Genomic DNA, 10406 nt, shown 5'->3' with positions numbered 1-10406 from the left:
AGCAGGAGCTGAGGACACTCATACCTAGAATAGATATTGCGTGGTGGTTAGAGCACTGGGCATGAGAGAACTTGGCTTAAATCACTTTAGGCAGAGGACGGGGCTAAATCTCATTGTCCTGCTTGTGAGGTTACTGCATAAAGTAGGCAGAAGTGTTCCGTTTCCTGCTATGCTTAAAGTGAAGACTCAGGCAGCAGTGGCATTTCTTAAGACGTGTGTATCTGCATCTATCTGAATGTGGGTAAGTACGTATCTGTCTCTGTCTCCACCTACCTATTACCTATTCATCTTGCTCACTGGTGTAAGTGCTCATGGCATAGAGAGGGGGAAACTTCTTCATTCCTGGACTCTGGTGCTGTTCTGTCCACTGCTGTCAAAACCAGACTGTTCAGGACTTGCCCATAATTAGACCATTCTGATGTATGGGGAGCTTCAAGATGAAAAAAGGATGAAGGCATGCTGCATGGTTATGCAGCAGCTGCAAGGTTTTGTCTTGCTGATCATGCCTTTCATGTCATTTGCTAATGATTCCTGACCCTAATGGGCTGACTGCTCCCAGGCATCAGCTCCTTGAGCTGTTCCACTTTCTAGTCTCACCTAGCTAGAGATTTTTCTCAACTAGCATGTCTACATCCTGTTTTGGATTACTGATAAGCATGTAGCTTGTGACGGGGTAAAATTAAGAAAAAATTAGTATCTGATTTAAAGATGGCTGTAGGAGAGCCACCTGCTAAAACTAAGCATTTTCAAATCAGCAGACTTGGAAATTAGTAATCCAAGAGAATGAGCTACATAAGGAGTTTTCTCATATTAGTTTATAATAAATCTTCTAAATCAGAAAAAATTCCAAGGAAATGAAAGAATGGCAATGCAAGTCAAATAGTTACCATTAAAAATGTTGGCCCATAAAACGAGGTGTGACTGATTCCCAGTAAAGTAATGGGATTGTTAATTTAGAACTATCATCAGAAAAACCTGGAGGCTGAAAATATAATAATACCTATCAGTGTCTCTTCATGAAAATCATATCCTGTTAAGTGGTTTTTGTTATGATTTTTTGGTCAAAATTACAGCTCTGATAAAAGTAATCTTATTGCTGTAAAGTATTCTCTAATGTATGTAATATATTATTATGTGAATTTACTACACTTGCACTATACCAAAGAAATAATGAAAACCTGGTGTTTAGCTTGGCGATATTCTTCCAAAAATCAGTTCATTTTCACCTGTGTTCAAAGGAAGTCTGACCATTGTTAAAAACAATCATTGTTTTTAACCATTGACAGCCATTAAAATAAAACCACTTCTATATGCTCTCAGTTCAATACCACAATTTTTACAAAATCCACAAAACTACCATGATTCTTTACCGTGTTTTAAGGGATATGTTAACTAAAGTCAGGAGGCATTCTTAACCATGCTTTTTTGTGGTGAGACTAATACAAGAATTCCTGGTCTAGAGGAAGGACTTCACGGGAGAGATAAAAAATTGCTCCAAGCACCGAAAGAAATCCTGATAATCGAAATGTTAAGAAACTAAGTCTATTCATAACATCAGTAAGGCATCTGATAAGTGGTTTTAATCAATGTGGAGTTTTAAAGAAATGTAAAAGGAGGTGTGAAAAGGCATGTGACAGTTGTAGGCTTGTTGATCTTGAAAATGAAAACTAAAGAGCCTAGCTAGTCAGAATGTGAAGTTAATAAGTTCAGCTTAGTAGTTTTCCTTTTAGTGATAATGGGCTATGAAGAAAGTGATTTATGCACTATTGTTGCTAACCTTTATAAAAAAGTTAAATTTCTTTTGCAAAGGCAAATCTCAGAAGTCTCTACTTTCTGTGAATTAAGGAGGTCAGAGGTGGCAGTCACAGTGGTCTCCTATATTTAATGAATCTATAAATGCTAAATAAAGGGTGAGTGTACCAGGACTTGGGCACAAATCTAAGTGTTTTCGTCATCTGGAACTGCATTCAGAAAGTGGAATCTTTTTGTCAGCTGAGCCCTCCTGCTAGAGATGGCTTGGGTGACACTGAGCATTGTTGTATTATTATGTATCAAGCTCCATTTCTATTCGGAAGAATCAAGGATGACTGGAGGAAGTGGTGGGAGGGCTACAGAGCAAGGCTGAAAGAAAGCACTACCTCTTTCCACCCAACCCTTCCTGCAGTGCTAGCTTAGATTAGAAGGAGTTACTTTGCAACAGTCTATTACTTCCACTTGTCTCTCTCTGAATGTCCTTTATTATAAAAAGAAAATCTTGTTTATGTCCTGAGGATCAGCAGTTTTCTGGTGCACTCCCTTCAAACAAAAGGCATCAGCAGAGCCCTTCCATCTCTGTGGAGACTCCAGGCCTTGTCACAAAGAAATCTGATACAACACAGTCCAAATGCTCTGTCTGGAGTCTTTCAGCAAGACTGTGCTCTGGGCTAGTCTGTTTTTCTAGGTATCTGGACATGAGAAACCATCAATCCCCATCAGAAATTTCTGTTGATGTAACGGCAAAAAAGCTTAGGAGGAAGGGATGGAGGGGAGGAATTGCAAATAGCACCAGTTGACTACCACTGCAGATTTGCCTCAAAGGGTTTTCCAAAAGCTGCAGCTGTTTCACGTCTGCTTAGCCCAGATTTACCCTGGCATAGATCTGTGTTTTCTGAAACTGCATTTTACATGACTTTTTAAGACAACTATCTAGAAACTCTGGATTTACAGTAAAAATAGTCCAGCAATTCAATGAGAACAATATCTTCTCTTTAGGGCTTACTCTTATATTGCGATATCATTGAATCAACATTTGCAAAGGAACAGATACCAAGCAGAAACATTGATGCCATGGATAATTATCAGAAGTGTTTTGCGATTTTAAAATTGCATCAGCCAAGAGCAGACAACAGCAGTTACAACACATCAAAAAAATTTGATACGGCAGAAGTCAAAGACTGGAAGGCAATCCGTGTGGATCTGGTCATAACTCCCTTTGAACAATATGCATATGCCCTGTTAGGCTGGACAGGCTCCAGGGTAAGTAACCACAACAGTCTACATTTTCTTAGCATTGCTAACCTATTTTTGCTGTTGCGGGACCATTCAGAGTTCATGGATTTTAAAAAATGTTCCTTTTCTCCACATGTCACATTGCATGCTGTCATCAACCCATGATCATAGGTTGGGGCTGATGAACTCATCACTGACATTTATGAACGTCTCTCTAGAGGAGTTAACATCTGTTTTTCTGGAAGCTTAGTGTTTAGGGTCATGGACTGAAGAGCTAGGTTTTCAGTAAGTTGCATCGTCTTTTTATATCATACTAGTGTTAACAAGCGATTTAAATGGTTACCAAGTAGAGAGATGATTTGGAAAATGTCACAGAATTTTACAGGAAATTAAACATTTGAGGAAGAGATGTTCTGAAACGGATCTTAATTTGTTTTGCAGGAAATTGAAAACAATATGATATCTTTCTTTTTGGATTAGATAAAGTGTTTTGTTTCCATTATATTTTAATAGAGTGTTTTAAATTGAGGGGAAATGGCAAATTTTAAAATGTACACATTAGTTTTGAACTAGAATAAAATGTGTTTTATTGATATTTTAACAAGTTAAGAAAACCTGAAATGACAGCTACTTTCACAGTAGACCTTGTAGTCAGTGGGTATAATACAAAATAGTATGTTTAAAAAATAAAAAACTCTATCTAATGGCAAACTTGAAACTCAAATGATTAATCTCTCTCCAGACAGAATTACTTTTTAATCTGTTCTGCATGCCTGCCCTCTAATGTTGATTTTCTTAGGGAGTGATTACATGGTATAACGGAGAGTTCCTGAGCTTGCTCTGAACGATCTTTTTGATGTGCTAGAAGCAGTACAGTGGTGTTGCCACTCTGTTCTACTCAGGTTAATGGGGAGGGTGTTTTAGACCCAGCAAAATGTTGCAATTGATGGGTTCTCCTGCTGAGCTGATGGGTTACTTCAGACACTTTTCATTTTGAGATAATAAAATGTATTTATTTGGACCTTGGATTAAGCTCTGCAGATTTTGGAGTGCTTCTTATCTTGAAAGTTTTTGGCTACTTAAAAGCCCTCCTCTCAACTCTCTAGGTGGGTGTCTACACTAAAAATACACTTTGAGTAGGCAACAACTCTTTTCTTTCTCTGCCTCACTCAGCTCCTGCTCCCTGTTGAGATAATTTGCCTACTGCCTGAGGAAGCCCATCATAGGCTTACTTTCTTGTTACTATTCTCAGACTAACCAACTGAAATGATGGACCATTGCCTATCACAACATTGTCCTTTCAGATGATCCATATTTTCAGACCATAGTCTTTTAATAGAGGTAATTATTACATGTTAGCTTATTATTTGGTTTGGTGTTGGAAGTCTTACACAAAGGATAACAGTTCTGTTTTGTCAGAATTGCTGATATTAGCGCTATATATTTTACAGCAATTTGGACGTGATTTGCGGAGGTATGCCTCTCATGAAAGGAAGATGATGCTGGATAATCATGGCTTATATGACAGGAGAAAGGTATTGTTTATTCTCTGAAATAAAGCTATCGTGTTTTTATTTCTGAGTCTGCATTTTCAGTTTATTTTTGACATTCAAGTATATAAAATATTTTAGCTCGAGTCTCAGTCTATTATGTGGTAAAACAGTCCCACTTTTACAGGATTTATTTTCACTGACAGAGCCTGATTAAGTCTGAACATCTAAGTCCAGAAATCTTTTTTTGGCCTTGCTGAGGTAATTTCTGAAATTTATCAGGAAACATACATTAGACAATGGTGTTTCAAAGGAACTGTGCAACCCTCACAAAGCTCAGAACAACTCATCTGCAAGTATGCGAAAAAAAGTATTTTACTGCCCTGTTTCAGAACGAAAGGTCATTTCTGTGTCCCAGACAAAATTTCAGCAGGCATTGTGCTGACATCAGCGATACTGAGTGGTGCAGGCTCAGCTAGAAGGCCTCAGGAAGTTTTTGTAGTGTATGATACTAAGTGGAGATCAGGGATTGTCCTGCTTTTAAAGCCCTGCATTCACAAGTCTACGTGGAGTTCTATTTAGTCAGGCTTGCCAGTCTAGATAGTAATTGATCATATTTCTGGTCTAAATGCTCTTGGCTGCAGTTGTACTGATCTCTGCATTTATCTGGCCTAATTTCTGTATTTGTATTAGGCGATTTCAGTAATAAGGAAAAATCAATATTGAATGTTTATTGATGTCATTGTAGGGTGAGGCGAAAGTGCTGTGTCAAGATTTTACATTAATCTTTCCTATATATTCCTTATAGTAAAGGAGAATGCTTTCAGCATCTCTGCTTACATGCAGCATTGTCTCTGTTTGTGAGACACAGCAGTGATCTAAGCCCTCACTCCATTTTGGTTGTCTCCATACGTGCTTGTGAGGCTCAGATGCTATAGCATCCTCAGTTCACACTGGGGAAATGATCAGACTAATGATTCTATTTAGTCAAATATCCTGCCTCCAACAATTGTCAATACTAGATGCTTTAGAGAAAATATAAAATCACATAATAGATAAATATGATATCAAATGTCTAAGGGGGGAAGTTTCTTCATGGACTCAGGGATGATGTCACTGTCTTTCTGCCTGTATTTTCTGTTTTGACAGCATTCAAAACATAAACTCTTTGTCTCAATATAGCATATGTTATTCTCTGCAAGTTAACGTGTGCTTTGTTAAATAGGTTTTTGGATGTAACAGGTAACTGTAGCTAGGGAAATACAAAGAATTTACGAAATGCTATTTTTTGTGTGCAGCAAAATTTGCCTGCCTGGCACATGAGTATATATGATTATATCTGCTGCTTTTACCCGGTACCCTGAGATATTCAGTGATTCAAAACAGACACTATTCATTCATGAATAGCATCAATCAGTATTATTTTTTCTTTATTGTGTTTAGGCTTTATATCTGTTGTACCATTCAAATCCTTCTGGGAAAGAAAATGTGAGTTTCCATGTGTATGTCACTGGACTAGGCAGGATGTTTCACAAATAAATGATGAGTTTATCTTCACAGTGCCCTCTGAGAAGAAAGATACTCTTGCCTTCACAAGTTTTCAAGTAAAGAACTGAGGCAGAAAAAAACTTAAGGCCCTAAAAGTCCATTCATTTGAAGGGCCTTATGTCTACAGTGTTTGGCCTGAATTTTTTCCTCTTGAGAATCTGCCTCAGGACTTTGAAAAATACATAGAAATGTGCATATCTAAATATCCAACACGTTTCCAAAGCCACCAGCTGTAGCTGTAACCGAATCTCCAGACCTTCTACATGTCAGTAGTTTCAGATTGCATTTCCTCATTGTACTGCCCAAACCCAAAGAAACAGAATTAGTGAGAGGACTGAGAAGCCAGACTTGCAGAATTTTCCTTATTACTTGTAATACAGAAATTCTGTGAGAAGGGCAAGAAAAAACCCCCAAACCAAACCTTCAGGACAAGTTTCAACTGTCTTGACCATGAAGTCCTTAATCTGGAATTTCCAAATATCAAATGAAGGGCATGAATGGATCAATTGTCACTTTCTGGGAGGGTGGACTCTGCTTTCGAATGTCTGCCAATCATCATGCCCCTCAATAATACCTAAGTCTCCTTTTTTTCACTTAATCACAGACACAGCCACTTCCAAATTTTATTTTCTGTTGCAAAACACAGATGTACTACAGAATTCAAAACAAGAAGTCATAATCTGTTGACACAGCAGAGCATTGTTCTTTTCTCTGCTGCATTCTCAGAAATAGCTAAATTACATTAGCTGAAACTTTCCACAAAGAAAGAAATTATAAAGCAAATATGCAACATGAAAATTTCAGACCAGGCAGCACTAAAGTCATACTCTACTTAAAACAGGGTCTTTTATCAAGCAATGTCATTCTAACAAGAAACAGGGAAACACCCCCATTTCCTCAAGCTTTCTATTATTTATAATCTAATGTGTTAAATTTAAATGGTTTTTTCTCTATTTTTAACTTTACAATTTTTTATTAAGTTATTCCCATAAATGACATTGTGAACAAAAAGCCTTCTGCACTGCTACCCAGTGTGTAATAAAGTCAAGAATGCGCATAACACAGCAATGGCGTCTCTAGCTCTGAAACTTGAGATGATGACCCATAGTGCAGGAGAAGTTTACAGTAAGTTTTGTGCCTGCCAAGGCTGATTAATCTTTAGGGTCATCAGGTTATTAAGCTTAAAATCCGTGATGAAAATAATTAGTAACTTTGGTGCTGTCAGGGAACACACACCCAAATTATGTAATATTTTGGAGTTTTTTCTTAATTTAATTATGAAGATTAGAGAATTGTCTTTGCTGTAATTCTAGTGCTTTTAGTTGACTGGGGGGGGATGCTAAAAACACGGATGTTTTATCTGTACCATCTCTTAAATTTAGATTGGAACATGAACATATGTATTTTAAAAGGATATTTTTCTTTGCGGTAGGAAATCTTCCTTTCTCAAAGCCAGAAACAATCAACACAACTTTAAATAAGGTTAATTAGGGACCATAGCTAAAAACTGAATCACATCTTTTCCGTATTTCTCTCCTGGTTTGCTCCAGGACGAGCAAACTCTGTAACAGTTACTGGGCTATAATTCAGGAGCTGGGCCAAATCCTTTCTGCTTCATTTTTCTTGTATTACTCTGTGTGTGTGTACAGCAAAAGGGATAGAAATGACAGGGAGAGTTAAACTAATACTTGATCCTGATGAAGACCAAATCCTTCCTTTGAAAACACTTGCTTGTCATTGTATAAAATTTTGCAAGCTGGTATAAGAAGTTAATAAACCACGGTATAGCAAATATACTTTGATTTTATCTTTCTTTGATGAAACATAATAATGCCCGTAAAAGAGTGTCTTTCATTGTAAAAGACAACTGTTCCCTGGTTTGCTTTACATTCCAATACATAAATTGGTTAAGTTTATTCTTCTATATTAATATTTATCATCCCTTTGGCAATGAAGCCTCCACTGTGTTCCACTGCCTGAAAAGTGGTATGTGTCGGAGAACCCCATACTCCAGCGTGCGAGGGGCTGTGTCAGGAGAGAGCGCTGGTTGCTCTAGTGTATTTCCAAAGGGATTCTGACAGCAATAGGGAGCATTAACACAGCAGTTAGGAATCTATTACATAGCTTTACAGAGGGGAACAAAAGGAACAGATATTTCCTCTAGGGACTCGTTACAAAGTTACACTGTGAAATTATGCCTCAGCCGTGATTTTTCTATTTATTTATTTATTTTATATCGTGAATCTTTTTCATATATTCGTAGGTTTTGGGAGACAATGTGTAACTATCAAAGTAATGGTTCTTTTCAATTCTATAATAAAAAGAGCATTTCGTAGATCTTCCTTTGTTAAGAAAATTGTGACAAGAAAAATTGAAAATTTGACATTTATCTGTCACCGTCATTTTCATAAAAAGAAGAGTGGATGTCCAAATCTGTGCCTCTTTAGAAGTGTGTCCTAAAGCTATGGAAATACAGCACTTGTACATACAAACTTGAAGTATGAAGTTTCTGAGATTTATGTTATCTGGACGCCAAACCTTACTATGACTCCCACACTTAGGGAATGAAGGAGCTTGTTGATCAGCCATCAGAAAGAAAGAGAAATTGTATATTCCCTGTATCTTGTAACAATTGCTTATAATTATTGCTGTTGCAGTGGTTAAAAATGGCAAGACACAGTTATGAACCAGGCCAATAAAATTCTCACTGTAAAATTTCTCTGATTCATGAAAGAACAATATGCTAAGTAAAGTAGAAGGGATTTTGCAAAAAAGAATTTAATTTTTCTGTGTGAACAACAAGTCAGATCAGCTGAACTACAGATTCTTCCTTAGGAAAAAAATGAGGTATTTAAACTGGAAGCCATGGCATCACTGGTTGATTTTACACCTTTCTGTGTTGGATTGGGGGACATTTCTCCCTTTACACACTATAAAGAATTTTTGGTTACAACATGCATTGTATCTAGACTTAACCAGAAGTGAATAAGTGTACACACTGACCTCTGCTCTCTGTTTATGTAACATGGTCGTCAGTTCACTGTCCAAACTGCAATTTTTAGGGCATGTGTATACATATACAGTTTGCCACATACTGAGATTTGATGGGCACTTTATTTGCAATGATTAAAAGTTTATGATGTACTAGGGAAGTCATTAGCAAGTTTTCACTGCATCCTGACAGCTGTTTATCTGGATGAAATGGAAAGAGATCTAGTGGACCTAACTAAAGAAGACACAGTTCTAAATCCTTGTCTTTAAGCTGAGTAACTATCATCTGCTTGCATGAGAACACAATAAATGTGTGATTTACTTTCACTTTGACGTTCTATTATTTTTAAAGTGCCTGGCAAACTACAGGCTTTCTATTCTTAAAGGAGTAGCTGTCCTTGAAGTGTGAGTGCTTCTCCCATTTTACAGTGTCAGCAACCTGGAATAAGATTCAGGAACCGCAAAGGTGGTTAGTTGTTCCTTTACCAAACTCTGGTGCTGTTAGCTAGAGTATCCTTTTCATGCATAAGGGCACTGTGGAAAATTTCTGAAGATGATATTGAATTTTTCGCACTCCTCACCAGGAGAGTGGGTAAGACTTAATGTGGAATTACTGTTCTCCCATAAAATGGTTCTCAGACTCAAGTGTTTGCTTTTCTTCTGTTAGAATATTACTTGAGGAAAAACTTCCTTGTTGTCCAGAATATGAAGTGCTGCAGACCAGTCATCTTTTAGCATCATCTTTGACTTTGAATTTTGCTCCACCATAAATATAACGTCTTATTCTATGTCTGTACTCTTCATGCCTTTACTTTGCCTCTATAATTAATCTTATCTAAGCCTCTATTTCTTTTTCATCTGACAGTTCCATTCAGTTTTGTACACTCCAATAGTTTTGTAGACTCCAGTGTTGCTGCCTACTTTCTCCTGGGTGCTATTAATACCACTTCAAAATCCAGGGAATGACTGTAAAAAGGGTGGCTATAACATAGTGGTGTAAATTGTCAGTTTGAGAAGTTACTTTCCTTACCCCAGTATCGAAAGGAGCCGATAGGCGCTTGTGAGTTACCTAGAGAGCTGCTGTAGCTCTGCAAGATGTAAGTTACGTCTTTCTGCTGAAATTAAAATTAACCAGTTTGAAATATAACTTAGTTTCCAGACTATAAGCACTAAAATGAAATTCAGTTTCAAAAAATTTCACTATCAAGAACTATCGAGAAAAGCAGCATTTTTAATTTAAGCCAATTTTGTTTTAACTTCTGTTATTCTGACTTTTGCTGTTAGTTGCTCTTTGGCATTGCTGCAAAATCTTTTTATTGCTTGTTACACATAAAATTCCACAGGAACATAAAAATGCTGGATTTTTATTTTTCCTTTCTTTCCCCCCCC

General features: G+C 37.2%; 1 protein-coding gene across 1 annotated transcript in view; it reads left to right on the top strand.

The window, feature by feature from the left end:
* The window catches only part of DNTT (DNA nucleotidylexotransferase), an 88477-nt gene that overhangs the window by 62838 nt on the left and 15233 nt on the right, over nt 1–10406 (top strand). The window contains exons 9-10 of the mRNA XM_010139266.1: nt 2752–3015; nt 4440–4523. Of these exons, the coding sequence (XP_010137568.1) occupies nt 2752–3015; nt 4440–4523 (348 nt within the window). The remainder of the gene's footprint in view (nt 1–2751; nt 3016–4439; nt 4524–10406) is intronic.

The sequence above is a fragment of the Buceros rhinoceros genome, unplaced genomic scaffold (genome assembly GCF_000710305.1).
Source record: "Buceros rhinoceros silvestris isolate BGI_N320 unplaced genomic scaffold, ASM71030v1 scaffold4387, whole genome shotgun sequence".
Classification (NCBI taxonomy): Eukaryota; Metazoa; Chordata; class Aves; order Bucerotiformes; family Bucerotidae; genus Buceros; species Buceros rhinoceros.
Note: the sequence above shows the minus strand (reverse complement) of the source record. Positions and strands in the feature narration are given on the sequence as shown.